Below are 19,281 nucleotides of genomic sequence, written 5' to 3' on the forward strand. Positions count from 1 at the left end.
CAGCGATCCTTCAGGGGGGGCGCGAAATAATTTAAAATGAAAGTATATTCAATTCACTTATTTTAAGATTGATATGTTAAATTTTAAAACAGTTTAAAAAATAACAGCACCACCCCTCTTGTGCATGTTCTGAATTGATATAATGTGTTTCGGAGCAGCTCAAGCCGTTTCTCATCGCATTGTGTGAAATACAGACAGAACAACGGCTCAAAACACCCGACCGCTGATACGCAAACTACAGCTCTTGGCTGCATAAATCAAGCCAGTGTCGCACTAGTAAGGTTTTGATAGATGACAATTGTAAACATGGTAAAGACGATTACAGTGACATACAAGAGTCGTGCATTAGGCATGCGTTTATCCATTATCTTTGATACGAAAACGAACCGAAAACGATAACATCATGTTTTTGCTTGAACACAGTTCAGTATATTCACGTAGTTGTCAAAATTAAAGTACAGCGAATGTTTTATAACAGATGCTCACCAAAGAGGCGTGTTTTGGAGAAATTTGTGAGGATCAGTGGTATTTATGTACGGGCATCAGATGCTCCAAACACAGACACTATTGCGTTACTATTTGTTAAAGTCATATGATATGATGTTGCTAAACATTATTTTGTGTATTTGGTGTAATGAAATGTGTTTATGCGGTTTAAGGTTAAAAAAACACATTATTTTCCACATACTGTACATTATTGTTTCTCCTCTATGCCCCGCCTTTCTGAAACGCGTCCATTTTTACAAAGCTCATCGGTCTGAAAAGCGAGGTGTACGCTGATTGGCCAGCTATCCAGTGCGGAGTTATGCAAATCTTCCCACATAGTGATGTAGGTATGTGGGGCGTGTTAGAACGAGCCGTTTTAGGTAGGCGTGGTTGACTCTTAACTTTTATAAAGAATATCTCTTTGGATTTGAGTCTTTGCAACTTTGCAAACTTCTTTATGCACCAAGAGCTTGTAACGCTCCAAAGAGAAAGGAAAAATTTTAATCGCATCATATGACCCCTTTAAAATTACTTTTTAATTGAGCTTTAGGTACTTTTAAGTACTTTTAAGTTGTAAAGAATGTCTGCAGTGACATTTTTGCAAAGTATGTTTGCAAATGAAACACTGAATGTTTAAATCTATTTTGAATTAGTTTTGTTTAAAAATAATTAAAGCTGCAGTCCGTAAGTTTTGCCTCTTTGTCGCCATCTCTGTTTGAAAACCTGCAATTGCAGCTGTTTGCGGAATTCTTCCTTGCATGGGTTGTGCGCCAGCACAGCTCCAGCGCGGATGAATCTAATGTTTTGAGGAGTATGTGTGGCTGTCAGTCACCGCCAGTGTTGCCAAATTGGGCTACTTTAACACTGTTGCTGCGGGTTGTTTTTCATGTCCGCGGGTTGAAGCGACTCCAATAACATGATATTTATCCCCTGGAATGCAAATTTTAGTAGGGGAGCCCCACCAAAAAAATTTGTATTTTACCCCCCGGAACGCGATTTTTAACTGGGGACCCCCTCGAAACGCGATTGGGCTAGTTTTGAGTAGCGATTTCTTGAGAAAACCTGGCAACCCTGGTCACCGCACTGATGTGGATATTTACTGTAGGCTACTTCGCAATCACAGATTCTAGCCTATGTCTTTGAATATATGACCCAAATAAGAATTTTCACCGTATATTGTCATCTGAACAAGTAAGTAACAAGTCTGCCAAGTTTGGCAACTGAGGAAAAAAGCATGACAATAAATTGTGCTACCAATGGTGATTTAATCTAAAGATCGGTTAGCTCATATCACATCAAAACCGTGACCGTACTTTATTCTCAAATTATTAATGTTAACAACATCAGCATTGCCTGTGTGTATTAGTGTGTAGATTTCAGTTTCTGTACAGTCTAATCTCTAATTGTCATACCATTCGAATTTCATATTAAGAAATTCTTTTAACCCAAAAATCTAATTATGCTCCCTTCGAACTGGTTGTCTTTAAAATACAAATCTTGTGTAATCCCAGGCTATCTGTAATCAGAAGCACATTTAAAACTGGAATATAATTTAATTTCATTCACATGCGTTTCATAAACACATAAACCTTTATGGATTACAATCCGCCATTAAAATGATACATTTAATTATTCTGGCTGCTGTGAGAAAAGGCTATAAACGATCGGCCACCTGCAGGATCCTCACATGCGATAGCCTAGTAGCCGGGACAACTTCATGTTTACAGAAGTGACGTAATGACGCAACGGCATTCTCGAATTTTCAGCTAAAACCTACCCAAACCACTCAAATTAGAAAACATTATTATAAGCTAACCGTTGTGAATCGGGCTAAAGTAAGGCGATAGTTTTGAACACTGGCTGGTTATGTGCTTGATCAAATATTGATTTTGGATCATTTTTAGCCAAAAAAAAGTTACGGACTGCAGCTTTAAACGGAATTTAAAAGTAATAACACGAGAATACAAAGGGTTTTGTGAACAGAAAAGGTTGGAGGAGCTTGCGGTATTAATTCAGAGAGGAGGGGGGCCTCGGAGTAAAAAAGGTTGAGAACTACTGCCTTAGCGCATAGAAAAGCAAATTAGTCCCAGCTTTTAAACTTGAATTTCTACCTAATCCATGTCCAGTGGCACGACCTACAAAACTGTACTAGTCTCAATAAAATTCTAATTTTCAATGATTAATACGCCTGACTGCATTTCCTGGTAGCACACAAGGATGAGTAAAATGTTTGATTTTGCAGTAGGTGGCACGTAGTCGATTTCAGCATATTGCCTTAACAGGATGGAGTGTTATAACTCTCACATTAAGTGTTGCCAATCTGTTCACAGCATCACATTTCATCCCACGAGTTAAATTAGTTTTGCAATACAGCTACAGTAGAGCAGCCATAAACACTATAAACATAGAAACATATCAAATTGAAAATAAAAGGGAAACAGACTGTAACGATTATAATGACCTCATATGGCTCCACCCTGAACAGCTTCCTAAAGCAAATCTGTCAATTCTGCTGTAGGATTCACACCAATCTGTTCTTAGCCAGATTAATCCTGTGCCACACAGCATACATCCTTTTTCTTAAAAAATATATTGGTAAATGTTATATATTTATTTGTGCTGCTCATTTCCCCTATTTCTACATTTACACTATCAGAAAAAAAATACAAAGCTGTTAGTGGGGTGTTATCCTATAAGGTGCAAAAGCTAAAAGATACATCTTTGTAACTTACGTACATATAAATGGTGCATGTAATGCCTAAATTTACTTGTAGCATTTAAAACTATAGATTTTTAGCATTTTTTTATTAACACAAATCGTACAGCATTTTAATAATACACAACACAAGTTGCCAAGTTGTGACATTGGAAGGGCTGTGTCAATGTGAAACATGGCGGAAACACTGTTATACCCAGTTAATATCATATCATCTAATCTATATAGAGATCAGAGCAGAAGGCAAGTCTGTAGCAAATGGTGTTGATCTCTCAAGTTCATGGTTTGCTTTACATTTAGTTGTGATACCATTTACAAATAAGTGAAAGAAATATATCTATTTTTTATCATTCTGAATTCAGCTGTAGTTATTTTGGTTTACTGTACAGAATATAATTCTTTTGTTTTGTTTAGACTACTTCCATGTTATGTCTCCGACTCTAAATGCATGACATGTTGTAATAATGAACGCACAACGAATGCCTGGAGGAACATGTTTCCCAGGTACACTTGAAAGGCACCATTATGACAGACTGCTGAAAGTATATCTGCACATCCAACCAGGTCAGACTAGTAAATTACAAATAAACATTCACACTCTCTGCAGAATATCATTAGCTGGGGCGATGTGATGTGTAGTTCGGGTAAGTGTTGCACAGGAAGGCATTATTATCCTCCATCTGAGGTTAGAGTCAGGGCACCCAGTCATTCCACACCTCCAATATCTGATTACTGTGCGTGTAATTATATGTGATGTTACTACCGGCGATCTGGTCTTTCTCTTTCATTAGGAGCCACCATCAGGACTAAATGGCTGACTCATCTCACTGTCTGTCTTTCTGCATGTGCGTTGATTTTCATTTCTGCCTCCTAAGTATCCCCAGATAGTTTCTCAAGGTCTGAGCCTAATGTTTTTCTTTGATAACAGGGTTCATAATACTAGGGATGTGCAAAAATATTCTTTTTAAAAATCAACTAGTCAGTGGGTTGCCTGAATGACTAGTCAATTAATATAATTTAATTGGTTTAAAATACATTCTTTCTATTAAAGTCAAATTCAGGGGTCTCAAGACACATTTTTAAAAGTTGGACTCTTTTAACTTAAAATGCTTTTAAAAACAGTGTGAGGCATAACACAATGAAAGTACAAAAGAACAGCATTTGTTTGAAATATAAACCTTCATTAGAAATGTCTTTACTGTCATTTTATCAATTAAATGCATCCTGGCTGTTGGTCAGCTAACCCATTCGTTTACCATTGTGACTTTTCCCTACTTAATACTGACTGTTCCGTAGAAAGAAATGACAGGATATTCTGTTTTAGCATGAACTCAAGTCTGTTCAGAATGAAGCTCATTCTCTGTCTTACTCCATGCATCAACCGTTTTCATTCTCTCCTTTTTCTCTTCCAGTCAATGAAAGCAGTCGTTGTGTCAGAAAGTGGTGCCCCGGTGTTGCATTACGCTGTTTCAACTAAGTGTGCATGTGTGTGCGCAGAATCAACAGTGTTTTTGCAGGTGTGTGCATCTGTGTGGAGCTATGCAGGAACATTCAAGCAGAAAGTGTATGTCTGTGTGTTTCCCCTGCCTGCACGATATCGCGATTCACTCCCTTTTTCTGTGGTGGATAGATACTGGAACCCACACAAAAGTCAGATTATAACCAGGAATAAGTAGTTTATTCACTAACATGCTGTATCAGTTTAGCCAGTGATGTTTGTGTGTGTGTGTGTGTGTGAGAGAGAGAGAGAGAGAGAGAGAGAGAGAGAGAGAGAGAGGAAAGCTGAAAGGTTGATTATTAAGTGGAAATGGCAATCTTGTACATTAATCACCTCCTTTAACACCCCTTTTCTGGTCACTCTCTAATTCCCACACACACACAGATAAATGCACTAATACATTGTAACAGTAACTACAGTATCACAAAGTAAAAAGTCAATTTCTTCCCTTAAGGGCAAAGAACCTTGGATGACAATTGCTGTAAAACCGCAGAGAAGTGACAGCATGACATCATCTCCATGCTCACGTTACAAAAAACTCACAAGTCGTGTTCAGATCACACGCTTTCCAAAGAAATACACTTCAACGTTTTAACCGTTAGCCACACACATGATGTGAAAGACGTGGCGTCAACATAGAGCTGATTTTTGTATTGTTGTGCTGATAAAGGCAGTCGGAGTGAGTAGGCACTAGAATAATAAGTCGATGAAATACACATCACGCGCAAATGCAGAAGACAAAATCCACCATTTTCTGAGCTGAGAAACTCATCAAGGACAACCTTAGATGTCTACTCAATCTAACCACACACCAACCCATTTCCTTAGCAACCGTGACTCATTTCCCTAACTACAGGGCTGAAGGCAGTGCAGTACAGGCAGCAGAGCAGTGAGGTACATCGCTTCGAACAACAATGAACCTTTTCTGAAAGATTTCAGTGGAGAAGGACTGTCGTTTTCTCGAGCTCTGCAATTCACTTGTCACAGTACAAAGATAAGTGTGTCTCAGACGTGTCATGTGACAAAAGACCGGAGCACCTGGACTCCTTCAGAGAACAAACACACAGCCTCTATCACTTCTTCTGGCCTTCAGGTGCGTTCAAACATAAATAGGCTCCCTACGGTTCAAGAAACCTTCTTTTAAATAGAAAAACATCAACAGAATGAACATGACGAACCTGAAAAAGGATGATTTAAAGGGATTATTCACCCAAAATTGAAAAATGGACCTTAGACATGGCAGACACTATATTGAGTTTTATATGGATTAAAACAAGGCTGTGATGGAGATTTTACGATGGTATGTACTGTTTAAAGGTACTAGATCGCATCATTTTCAAAACTGCTTTATGGGGGTTTTGTCAACTGAAAGTTTTTGGAAAGATGTTTTGTCGGCCCAACAAACGGTATGTTGTTAAACAACAGTACAATCCATTAAACGCACTGTACTTCTATCCCTCACAGCCTCATTTTCCTTCCTGTCAAACAGTAAATATGGCACTAAACCATATGTGGGAGCCATTTAGCATATATTTCATTAATTACGCAACCTCATGTCATTCCCAAAAGTATCTAATTTTCTTTCTTCTGTGGAGCACAAGAGACGATATTTGAAGAACGTTTTAACCATTTTGTCCATACCATGCAAGTCAATGGGGTCCAAAACAAGAAGTGAATAAATGATGAAACAATTTTCATTTCTGAGTGAACAAAAATCTCCTTACTAGGGATGTAATGATTCACTCAAGTCACGATTCGATTCGATTCACGGTTTTGATTTCACGATTCGATTCGATTCACAATTTTTTTTAACAAAATTAGATTTAGGACAAATTATAAATAAAATTTGTCCTTTTATTATTGCTTTTTCTAAAGACAGTAAGTTCCCCTCACATACATTCATATAAACTCCTACCCCTAATTGAATCGCGATTTGTTTAGCATCTCAACCGATTTGAATCGTCACATATTTAAATCGATTTTCAACCGGCTCGCAGTTAATCGTTACATCCCTACTCCTTACTTTAATAAAAACGTGAAAACAGGATAGGTTTTTCAATGTCTCCTCATAATCCACACCATTCAGGAAAGAGAATCCCATATCAAAACCCATCCACAAATACTCACTGTTACAAATACACCCAAATCTGCCAACCCCAACATTACATATGCATAATAACAAATGCAAAACAACGCAAAAGCATGCAACAATTGGTGTTCAACGTGGGCTGAAGAAAAACGCAACCGATAAAAACCCCACCACGGCGACACACCCTCTATACAACGATTCACATAAGCACCTGAAATACCTTTCAACGGCAAATGATCTTCAGAAAGAGCTTCAAGTGTCACATCCACTTTTAGGACAAAGAGACAAGAGCGGGAGAACTTCCACACAGTCCACAGAATGAGAGCGCATATGAAGGAGAGACAGTGAAAAAATGAGAAGACAAGGCTAGACAAAACATTACATCAGTGCTACGAGCAAACACACACCGCGAAATAATTTTCAGAGTGCGTGTGACACACAGATACCACTCCTCCACTATATATTATAATCATAATATTTTTTGACATTATCATGTACTGTTTGTTTATATGCAAGCCTTTGTGCCTGTGGGAGAAAAAGAGGGTTTTGGGGGGTTTGCGGGAGGGGATGGGCAGAGGATATGCATCAATTAAACAGACCGGTGTGGTCCAGTATATGAGGGTAAAGAGGGAGGGAGGAAAAACAAAATGAGAGAATAAGAGAGGGATTACAGGAAAGACACCATAACAAAGACAACAGATATGCTTTTTTTCTATCAGCTCAAGTGTGCTTTATATGAGAGGATCAGATGGTAAGACGTGGCAAATGAAATCACCTCTTCATCTCTCACAGGTCAAAGATCTGACATGACCTTGTATGATCTAAAAACCTGATGAACTCTTTGAAGTATTCGGCTTCATATTAAAGTCTCTTACAGAGTGTATTATGACCTCAGATGTGGATTTACAAGAGGATAGTATTACATAAATGCCATGGACCTTTTACGTGGTAAACTGCTACAGAGATTTTCAGGCTTCTAGGAAAAAAACTGCACTAACATGTGGCCATTTCATTAGAGACAATAGAGTAGTATGCAACACATTTTGCATACTCTCTTCTAGAGAAGGTTTACCAAAACATGAATTCCACACTGACATCAAAACAACCCACGTACCATTCAAAAGTTTAGGATCAGTAAGATTTTTCTTTAAAAAAAATAAAAATAAATTTATGATAATAATAAAATAAATAAATCATTAATAAATACATCATTAATTTAAAAAAATTATGATAATAATAACGTAAATAAATAATACTTTTATTCAGCAAGGATGCATCAAATTTATCAAAAGTAATATGAGTAAAGACATACATTGATGCAAAAAAAAAAAAATCTATTTCAAATAAATGCCGTTCTTTTAATCTCAAAGAATCATCAAAGAATCTTGAAAAAAAGTATCTTGGTTTCCACAGTTTTAAATATTAAGCAGCAGCACAACTATTTTTAACACTGGGACTGATAATAATAAATTAAATTAAATAAAAAATAAATTTCATGAGCACTAAATCAGCATATTACAATGATTTCTAAAGGATCATGTGACCCTGAAGACTGTAGTAATGGCTGCTGAAAATTTGGCTTTGCCATCACAGAAAAAAAACTGCATTTTAGCATATATTCAAATAGTAAGCAGTTATTATAAATTGTCAAAAAAATATTTCACTATATTACATTACTTTTTTTTTATCAAATAAATTCAGCTTTGGTGAGCAAGAGACTTTTAAAAACATTTAAAATATCTTACCGACCACAGACTTTTGAATGGTAGTACTATGTGTGCTAAGCTATCAAGACAGGGACATACCATAGACTTCTACTGTAAATAATGCCAATTATAATTACTACAGACTAAACCTAATCTAAAACAATCCCTAAAAGTATGCATTTTTGTAAAATTACAAATACTACTGTATAACAATTAATATTTTTTATATTATTATTTTATAGTTTTATACTACAAAAATGTGTGTACAAAATATGATATATATTTCATCTTTGAATATGTGTCCACAAGGAGGTTAGCTAAATTTGAAGAAAGATTCTAGGGGCAACAAACACACACACACACACACACACACAGGAGACCCTATCAATCATCTGATGACTCTGACTGAAGTGTTTAGAATTTGACTCCTGCTAAGCTGAACGCCTTTTCAAGAGATGGCTGCTAACTCTACAACTCCTCCTCACATTTTGAGCACACAAGTGTGAGACCTTGTTTTAACACAGAGCTGTAAAGCAACTCAAATAGACCAAATCTAAAATAGATCATACGGCACATACTGTACTTCACTGCCCACAAAGCCAGAACAGCAACAGACTGCACTGAGGGGGAGCAGGTTTGACCTACTGAGTGACAGTCAGTAACCTTTTGTGGTAGCTATAATCACACTACATGAACTGTTTGCTTAAGATTTAATACAACAGATGTCTGTGATGCTGTCACTACACCTCAATTGACCGATCTCTCTCTCTCCCACTCTAAATGCTCTGTGTTTGTCATATTTGTGGTAAGGTTGGATTGCTGCAGATGGATCAGCCTGTCAGTCAAACAGCACAGCAAACCACAGCACTCAAAACCAAAGCACAATAATGAACTGCCATATCAAATATCTCACTAAAGCCTATAAAGAGCAGCTTGGCACCACTCTGTCTGTTATTGGTTAGGTGATTACATTACTGGATGGATTGATTTTGTGTAATTGGCTAAAGGGATGAGATGAAGGGATTCAGTGGTCATCAACTCATAATGTATAAAACATCTTCATAGCAGAGGTAGTTCTGTCCAGCACTGAACCTCAAGTAGGGATGGGCGATTTTTTATTTGTTTATCAATTTATTTAAATGTTTTGTCATCATGATTATATATATTTTTTAAATCAAGGAATCATGGTTTTGAATAAAAATATTTGCAAACATAACAATTAGACACACTGTCAATACACCAAGGAAAACAGCCATAACCTCATAGAACACATTAAGAAAAGAAAACTGTAGAATTCCCTTAATAGTAAACCTTTAAGTCAAAAATTGAATCATTCAGTATTTATTATTATTTTTATTTACTTATTTATTTTGTAACAATTTAGATAAAATTTGCAGACATTTTTGCATATCCAAAAGAAAAGAACCCAAAGTAAGTTGAGGAAGTCACTCCCTTATAAAACACCGCATTCCATTCAGTGGAAGAGACATCGCCTGAGTGGATACGTGGATGGTCAACTCCAGAAAATCTCCACAGGAGGAAGGGAGTGTGCTACACACGGAGCAGGGGTGGAAAAAACTCAGGGGACATCAGAGAAGAACATCCTAGACACACACACACTTGAATGTTTAACCTCTCTACCATTTATAGATCTCTAGCATTAGCGAGAGAGAAGGGTGGAGAACACATCAAAGGTCAGAGGGGGTCCATGTGCTTCTCAAATTAAAGATAATTTATCTAGCAGGTCTCCATTGTCTTGGAGAGTGATTGTTTGTGTCTTTTAAAGTAAGAGAGAAGAAAGTAATCTTGGCTGTCATCAGTCTCACAATATCCCAAGTTGGACGGACGGACGGACAGACAGACAGACTTCTCTGACTATGCATGATCACTTCTGCTTTTAGTCTTGGCCACCGCAACTTCTGGTGTAATGCAGGGTATAGAAAAATGAGATAAAATTAAGTGGTAAAGGTATTTAAAGGTTCCAGATATGTAATATATTAAAATGCTATGTTTATATTAGTGCTGTGAAACGATTAATCGTGTTTTTGTTCACATAATATATGTGTATGTACTGTGTATATTTATTATGTATATATAAATACAAACACATGCATGTATATATTTAAGAATAATATGTAATGTTTATATATTAAATATATTTATATATAATATAAATTATATGAATATAAATATATACATGTAAATATTTTCAATATATATACTGTATGTGTGTGTCTTCATATATACATAATAAATATACACAGCATACACTCATACATTGAGTAAACAAAAACTTTTATTTGGGGATGCGATTAATCGCGATTAATCATTTGACAGCACTAGTTTATATTGTTAATAATTTATAGAATATACTATATTATTTAATCATAAAATTAGTTGTAATCAACAGTTTTTTAAAATATTACAAAAAGAGTTTACTACTGCAGATTGCTATTAGACAATACTATACCAGAAGCTCGGGTAGCACACTGAAGTGAGATAAACAAACTGAGAAATGTTTCTTTTTAGTTAAAACAGATGTTGGCAAAGTTATCCTTTGGGGACATAATTTGAAGTTGGAAAAAGGTAATAAATTGCAATATATCGCAGAATATCGCAATATATTTAAAATTGCAATAATATTGTATCGTGACACAAGTATCGTGATAATATCGTAACCCAAAGGTTGTGAGTTCGAGTCTCAGGTCCGGCAGGAATTGTAGGTGGGGGGAGGTCTCGGGTCCGGCAGGAATTGTAGGTGGGGGGAGTGAATGTACAGCTCTCTCTTCCACCTTTAATACCACGACTGAGGTGCCCTTGAGCAAGGCACCGAACCCCCAACTGCTCCCCGGGCGCCGCAGCATAAATGGCTGCCCACTGCTTCGGGTGTGTGTTTACGGTGTGTGTGTGTGTTCACTGGTGTGTGTGTGTGTTCACTGCTGTGTGTGTGTGTGCACTTAGGATGGGATAAATGCAGAGCACTAATTCCTAGTATGGGTAACCATACTTGGCCACATGTCACGTCACTTTCACTTTCACATTTCCGGGCCTTGAAAGTGGTGGTTCCATTGCTGTCTATGCATGATCAGAAAGCTCTCGGATTTCATCAAAAATATCTATATAACTTGTGTTCCGAAGATGAACGGAAGTCTTATGGGTTTGGAACGACATGAGGGTGAGTAATTAATGACTTTTCATTTCAGGGTGAACTCTCTCTTTAAATACAATTTCAAATACTAACAAAAACACAGGCAACAAAATCCCACAAATTAATCATACTAAAAACATTGCATTGTAGAAAAATGTATCTAAACTCAATTGTGCTACATAAAAGGTAAAAAGAGATAAAGACAGATGAACATTTTAAGGCTCATAATGGGCATTTCTCAGAAGTTAAGTTCCCAGATAAATACTGGTAAGCGTTTGACAACATTAATGTTCTGTTCTAGTAGCTGACTGTTCACGAAACCAAAGATCAAAGATTTTTGTCATAGCAAACTTTCAGAATCACTTCCTGTTGCCTAAACCCTTTCATCGACCATGAACCTTTTTTGAGTGGAAGAGTTCATCTGTACATTGCTGACTATGGCAGCCAAGCCAGACTCTGTACCACAATGACTGTTAAGCTAAGATCAGATGTGTGACCTATTAAACATCAGTCATCGTCAAAAGTACATAAACATCCAACATGTTCAGTTTACGACATTACCTGTTCCTGCATAAATTAACAAGCAATGACTAATTTAATCTCTACTTTCATACTAACCAGTTGTGTAAAGTTGACTGTGAAACGCTGGAGACAGAACATAAAAATGCTTCTTCTACTTTAAACTTACCAAAATGAAAAACAGAGCTAAACAGCAGCTCTGACATGATAGCAAAACCTTTATACAGTCCTTTTTAACAATTTAATAATACCTGTAACAATGACAAATTGGAAACTACTGAAAAGACTAATATTTACTTCCATTTATACTTAGATGTAATATTGAATTTTTACACTTATTTGCAGCAATTTACAGAAGATTAGAGACGACACTTCTCTATGTGAAGTTTCTTTTTCAGTCATGGCTTTTTTAAGGGTTCCCACCCTTTATGACCATGACTTTTACAGTCATTCATGCCTAAGTTTTTTTTTTAACAAGTCTTAAAGATTGCTGGCCTGGAGTGGATCTCAACAAATGTACAAAAGTCTCCAAAAATAAATAATTAAATAAATAAATAAAATATTTGCGCACATGGAGGATTCGCTTTCTATATTTAAGAGCTGATCATGACCACAAACATTTAAATTCCCTATTCCTTTTTTTTTTTTTTTTGGCAAAACAAATTTTAGAATTACCTGATATTTACATGTCTTCAATGACCAAGGGGGAACCTGCTTCCTACATACTCTATACTATACTCTTGAAATCAATCACAACAACATTACAAAACAAAGCACCCCATTGTCCAGCAGGCATCAGTTAAACCTTTGTAACTAGTAAGCATTTCTTGGAAGGCTTTGCATTTAACATCACCACGTGAAAGGCACAGCAGCAAAGGTAAAGAGATAACGTCTGATAGCGTTTAAAAACAAAAGTCACAAATCCAGACATAGCTCCAATAAGCTTCTACAGGTCTCACTCAGATCTGCAGTCTCTACATCATTCTAGAAGTACTAGTAAAATGCTCCACTGAATTCTACTCTACTTTCTGGTTAATCCATATTGAGTTGAATTGATTGCCTTGAGGGCATCTGTTTTACCCGGATCCTCTCCTCTGTTCACTTTCAGATGGTAAGGCCAGTGGTTTTGTTTGCTCAGAGTACACTGCATATGATAAGCCTCCAGTGCACTTAGATTCATACACTCTGACATATTCATTTCCTGTACAGAGACCATTTATATCAAGAAACCCAGTAACTTCCACATCTAGCAGACATAGCCTGAAGATTGCTGCGTCAGTTGTACTGATTGTATTTGAAATAAATCATTATCAGGCTAACTGTACACCATATTATATGCGTTTAAACAGATTTTGGACCCAAATGACAGTAACGCCATACATGTAACCCCAAGCTTCGCAGGACAGGGCTAATGAAGATGTTTTGAGCTACATATGATTCTTCAAACAAACGAGACAAAAACATCTCATGTCTTTTCCAGGACATTTTCAACTCTTTCTATAAGACCGGACCACATTCCTGAATGATACAGATTTTCAGTCAGGGATGTTTACTCTTTCTCCCTGAGCCCAACTGATGCGCTACAGACACGACAGAGCCCTGTAGATGAACCCAGACAACAGAAAAACCGAAAATATACTTACATGGCTGACTTTATATTACAATATAAAACGAAAAAACAAAGAACATCTCTGGTCGCTCAGTTTTCCTCGAGAGTCCAGGTAACTGATCTCTACAGGTATTAAATCCGCTGAAGTGATAAACTTTACTCACCTGGCATGCTAAACTGTTGTTTGCTGCCGAAACCCACAGCGGTAAGAAAGATTTGATTTTGGCCCTCAGTTCCGTGTTTGACTGTGTAAAATCTTCACTAACTGTTTCTCTCGCAGAGACTCGAGCTCAAGCGGCTCGATCACAAACGGTAACTACCGTGCGGATTACATCTGCTCTGCGCGCGCCTCCCCGTGTGCGGCAAAAAAACTGAAGGGATGCGCAGGTTAAAAGCATGGGAAGGCGCCTGCATTAAAAAAAATAATAATGTAAATTTTAGATATAACACAGCTACACTGCTGATTTTAAAGTGCATTTTATTATTTTAGAATACAGATCGTCCTTATGATCGAGTCCAAAATTGAGCTTTATTCCCTTTTCATTCTCACAAAAATATACAAAACATATTGATGTCTTAATAGTAGCTTACAAGAGCTAATAATATGTGACACAGCCTCAAAACAATGACTTAAACATTTTTTTTTTCAAAACAAAGATCAACCATGAAATATATAAAAATAATAAAAGATATAATTGTTTATGCATATTCAATATTTGCTTAGTTTTGGGATTACCAGTTTTAACATAGACGTGGCTATTGAGAAGTCAATAGAAACATTGTAAAAGCTGCAGTTCTGTGCTTTGTGCATATCAGTGAAGCAGCTGCAATAGCCTACACTTCACAGACAGGCACTACACAAGTAGGAAATATACAAAAAGTATAATTAAACAGTAACTCTTTAAGCCTTTTTTTATCATTTCGGTGACTGATTTTGGAAAGTGTGATATGACTGCTCAAGCAGCAACAATTGTTCCCAAATCAATGCCATATTATCTTCATATATATATATATATGCAAATAAATCACAGACCATATAAATAGCAAAGTATTATATTGGCATGTCAAAGACAATAGATATGAGGATCAGGTAAATGTCTGTGTCTGTCTAGGGCAAAGAGTCCCACCTGGACAAACGATTATCACAATATGCTCAGTTCTTCTGCTTGATGTGTCTCTCACAGTCAAAGAGTACAGTTACAGGTGGGATTTTAACAGATTTAAGATTATTAACTCTTTCAGTGTCATGTTAAACCTGGTGCACTTGCAAAATGACACATCAGATGTTCTGTAGTGTGCAGAATGCAGCTGCAACCAACAATTTTTTTATTTTGGTAAAAATTCCTCTGAATGCAAAGTAACAGTATTTTCGACTGAAAAATAAGTTTGTACGTCAAGTAAATTTGCTACCCTATAGCACATTTTTAACAATTTCCTCAACCAAAACAGAACTATGGCGTTAAGCAAAAAACAGTTTTATTATTCCGTTTTATAGTATTACTGTTGAAATTGAGAGACATTTAGTCTTTCATAAAGCGTCACTGGGTCTTGGAGAGAGAAAATAATATCAGGTTTAATTATGGTGTTCATTAAGTTTCGTTCTGCTGTACCAGCTGACTATAGAACATCATTCGCTTGGCTCAGTCACTGGCGTCAAGTTAAATGCGCTATACCAAGACATTAAACAATATCAAAAATTGTCCAAACAACATTTAGCACACTTAACATTAGGAAAGTAAAAAAATTATAGCAACTTTTCAAAACAAAGAAAATGTGTTGAACATACATTTTGTAGAATAGTAAATGTACCAGCTTGATGTTTGATAGTTGTGCTGTAATTTTTATTGCATGGATGATCATGGATACATGTGAAGTAAACCTGTCTGGAGCCCTGGCTGTGGCACTAATGATCCTCCAATTGTTCTATCTCTGCATTTCTCTCAACTCTATTTCAGTGGCATCCATCTGGTTTTAAGACATAGTCCTGGCTTCGATACTCCATTTTAGCATCATATACACTCAACACAGGTGGAGTAACTAATATTACCTCATCAAAAGCCATCATCTCTTAAACTTACAGAGATCCGTGAAACCTATTAGGCAAATCTTAAAACAAAAAGTCAAAGGGGAATTACAGTGTAAGAAATAACCTTGTGTTACACCACCACCTACTGTTTATCTGAAGAATTGCAATAATATGAATTTAGAGAGAACAGGCATTTTACGAATACATCAAGATCCAGTGGAATGGAGAAAAATCAAAAATAAAATAAACAAAAATAAAAATCACACAAAATAATTCACCTCATCTCCTTTTAAGTAGACCAGCCACAAATTAAAATGTTTAAACCATTTTTTCTTATATCTCTGTTAAAATGTACTTTCAGAAATAAACTTGGTCACTCAAAAAAAAAAAAAAGGTATTTGACATTCAGAAAAAAATATATATAGCACACTACATGACAAGCAACAATCATGTTTTGCCACTCAGCCATAAGACAGAACACTAAACATGTCTGGCCTCTGCGGTCAGCATATAGAAATCCACTGTCTTTGATCAAAATAAATACATTAACAAATACAACTTACTTTGTGATGGGCAGATCATTCCGAGAAGCAGACTGAAAACCACAGCTGTAGTGTTCTTCAAATTTCCAGATCTACACACTTTACTCCTCTTGCTGACAGACTGTTCACACATACACTCAACACACACACATTCATACAGTGTGCACTGAGTTGTGTGTGTTTTCGGATGTGCAGTCAACCTCTCTCACATTGCCCAACCACATCATTACAAGAACAGCAGAAGAGGCTGATGATAAGTGTTGGCAATTGAACCCAAACCCATACATAGCTGTGAAGAGCTGTTTTCTGGTTAATGTGTGTACATCTATAGCATGGCAAAAATTGAACAATACTATAAAAGTATTATGAAACCATTTCCATGTTGGATAATATTTTTGGGGTATTTTGTGTGTTTTTTTTTTTTTTGTATCTTTTGTTTTCTTGTACAAATATTTGTATAATCTGCGTACATGACAAAAAATAACCACTCTTCAGAAAAGAAAAGAAAACCATGCATAATTTCTCTTGTACTAATTACATTGTCAATTTTTTTAGATATTTAAAAATCTTTGCACTTTCAATATAACCTTTTTTTTTTGTAATTCGAGTTCTTTTTTTTTATTTCATTGTCCTCAGTGAGGCAAAAGTCCAGGGCTTCAGGTATTGCTCAAGTTGAATTCTCTCTCCTACATTCTCTGGTCCTCCACATCTCCAGTAGAGCAGAGCAGCTCCCATATGAGCAGTGAGCAGAAGCTGTGCAGAAGCCATGAGATCTGGCTTAACTCTCCCACATGATTTCAATCCCATGGCCTACGCCCCACTTTAATTATTCTCCTTTTTTTTTTTCTTTTCCTTTTCCAGCTACAAAGTCACACGCATCCCTTAAACAGTGGGACAGGAGAGATAAATGACACCAGCAGCACCCTTCTGTGGTCAGTGACATTAAGAGCAGGTGTGAGTCTGCAAGAACAGCTCCCCCCTATCTACAAAAGTCATCATGCGCTACCTCACGCTGAGGTTTCCTCTTCTTCATGTTGAGTTTTTGGGACTTGCTGTTTTGCTGGATCTTGTTGGGGTTGTTGTGTGGCCCTTGAGCACTTTTGTTAGCAAGCTGTCGGCTCTGAATTAAAAAATAAAACAAAACAAAAAAACAAAGATGATTTATATAAAACTCTTAACACGCTACGTTGCTTGTTAAAATCAGTTAATGCGATAACACTTTATTTTAAGGATCAGTTCTCACTTTTAACTAGTAGCTTATTAGCATGCATATTACTAGCATATTGGTTGTTTATTAGCACTTATTAGACACATATTAATGCCTTATTCTGCATGACCATATTCCAGATTCCTTAACCCAACCCCACTACCTTACTAACAATTAACAAGCAGGAAATTTAAGAGTTTATTGAGTGAAAGCTCTTAGTTAATAGCGAATGTGTTCCCTAATCTAAAGTGTTACCATAAATGCATTAGATATCATAAACTAAAAACTTTTTAAAGCATTTATTCATCTTGGTTATTTAAAAAATATACTGTTGTTCATTGATATTTGTTGGCAGTGTTCATTCATAATACATATGTTAATGTACACAGTCATGGTACACAATGCCAGGTTTATCAGAAAGCTGAATTAGGCAAAAGCAAAATAAATAAATTAAATAAAAAAGTAACTTGAAAATACAACTTAAAATGCTAAAAATGTATTAGCAGACAGTAACATTAAACAAGATTAATACATTCTGTATTACCACAGATTAATTCATGATACCCTGTTAACTAATACCAAATCAATTTGTTAACTAATGCTAACAAATTGAATGTTACAGTAAAGTGTTATGTATTACTGAGATATTTGAACCAATATGTCTCCATCATAAATGGAATCATAGTCACTTCCATCAGGTTCTTACCTTGTTGCCTTTATTAGTGGGGGTGGCCATTGTTGCTGAATGATTTTGTGACCTGTGATTGGACAGATTCCTTTCTATATTCTCACTGTAAGAGTTAGAGCCCCGGCCCAAAGCTTTTGAAGTCTTACAGGGCGTTCCATCAGAGTCCTGGAGAAAGCCAGTCAAAAAAATAAATAAAGTTGTTTTAATGCAAATAATATTTTACTAATAGTGTATACAAAATGTTTTCAGTTGTATGCTAAAACATCATCTAATGCTATATTTAGTGTAAGAAAATGTTCATGGTAAAAAAACAGATGAATAGAAATAAGTGAAAGTTATTAATATTACCATATTTAATATGAAATAAGGAACAGACAAACATGATAATGTATTTATAGAAAGAAAACCTATATTAACACATATACACACACACACATATATATATATATATATAATTAAATAATTAAAACAATTTATTGTCGTGTGCAAAATAAACAAATTATTAGTGAAAATATGACCCTCTCCTTTGTGCAGTCATTTATTTTAAACATATACTTGAAACTAGTAGCATAGAAAACATGCACATGGTGGCTTAGTTTCCTTTGTTGTTGCCTGTTCTTATGATAAAATTAGTGAATGCTAAAGAAGACCATGGTCTCTCTATGTGAACTGATTATTTTGTAGATATCTGTTGAAAAATGAAACAACATGAAACAATTGGGTGAGTGTGAGGGAATTAAAATAAATAAGTCAGAGTTGTGTTAATATATTTAACGTTTTGTTTAGACAAAAAAATCAAATCAAATATGAAAAGTGCCCTTTTTTCCCCACTTAAGCTCCTGCCCCTCAAAATGTCTGTGCACGTCCCTGTGTGTGTGTGTATATATACTGTATATATATATATATATATATATATACACAGTATCTCACAGAAGTGAGTACACCCCTCACATTTTTGTAAATATTTTATTATATCTTTTCGATTTAGACATTAATGGCTGTGTTGAGTTATTTTGAGGGGACAGCAAATTTACACTGTTATACAAG

General features: G+C 36.0%; 2 protein-coding genes across 4 annotated transcripts in view; both read right to left on the minus strand.

Annotated features, from left to right (window-relative positions):
• Nucleotides 1-14,077, minus strand: part of LOC107750233 (adenylate cyclase type 2-like) — a 51,243-nt gene extending 37,166 nt beyond the window's left edge. For 2 of the 3 annotated variants that reach the window (XM_016565525.1, XM_016565523.1), the window contains exon 1: nucleotides 13,936-14,077. The gene's annotated coding sequence lies outside the window, so the exon portion shown is untranslated. Of the gene's footprint in view, nucleotides 1-7,009; nucleotides 7,181-13,935 lie in introns of those variants that run through there. The other variant, XM_016565524.1, reaches the window with a different exon arrangement.
• A 2,674-nt stretch (nucleotides 14,078-16,751) lies between these two features.
• The window catches only part of LOC107750234 (non-canonical poly(A) RNA polymerase PAPD5-like), a 13,965-nt gene continuing 11,435 nt past the window's right edge, over nucleotides 16,752-19,281 (minus strand). The window contains exons 11-12 of the mRNA XM_016565527.1: nucleotides 18,253-18,399; nucleotides 16,752-17,459 (exon numbers count right to left, since the gene is read on the minus strand). Of these exons, the coding sequence (XP_016421013.1) occupies nucleotides 17,319-17,459; nucleotides 18,253-18,399 (288 nt within the window). The 3' untranslated portion in view covers nucleotides 16,752-17,318. The remainder of the gene's footprint in view (nucleotides 17,460-18,252; nucleotides 18,400-19,281) is intronic.

The sequence above is a fragment of the Sinocyclocheilus rhinocerous genome, unplaced genomic scaffold (assembly GCF_001515625.1).
Source record: "Sinocyclocheilus rhinocerous isolate Xijiao unplaced genomic scaffold, SAMN03320098_v1.1 scaffold1744, whole genome shotgun sequence".
In the NCBI taxonomy this organism is placed as follows: Eukaryota; Metazoa; Chordata; class Actinopteri; order Cypriniformes; family Cyprinidae; genus Sinocyclocheilus; species Sinocyclocheilus rhinocerous.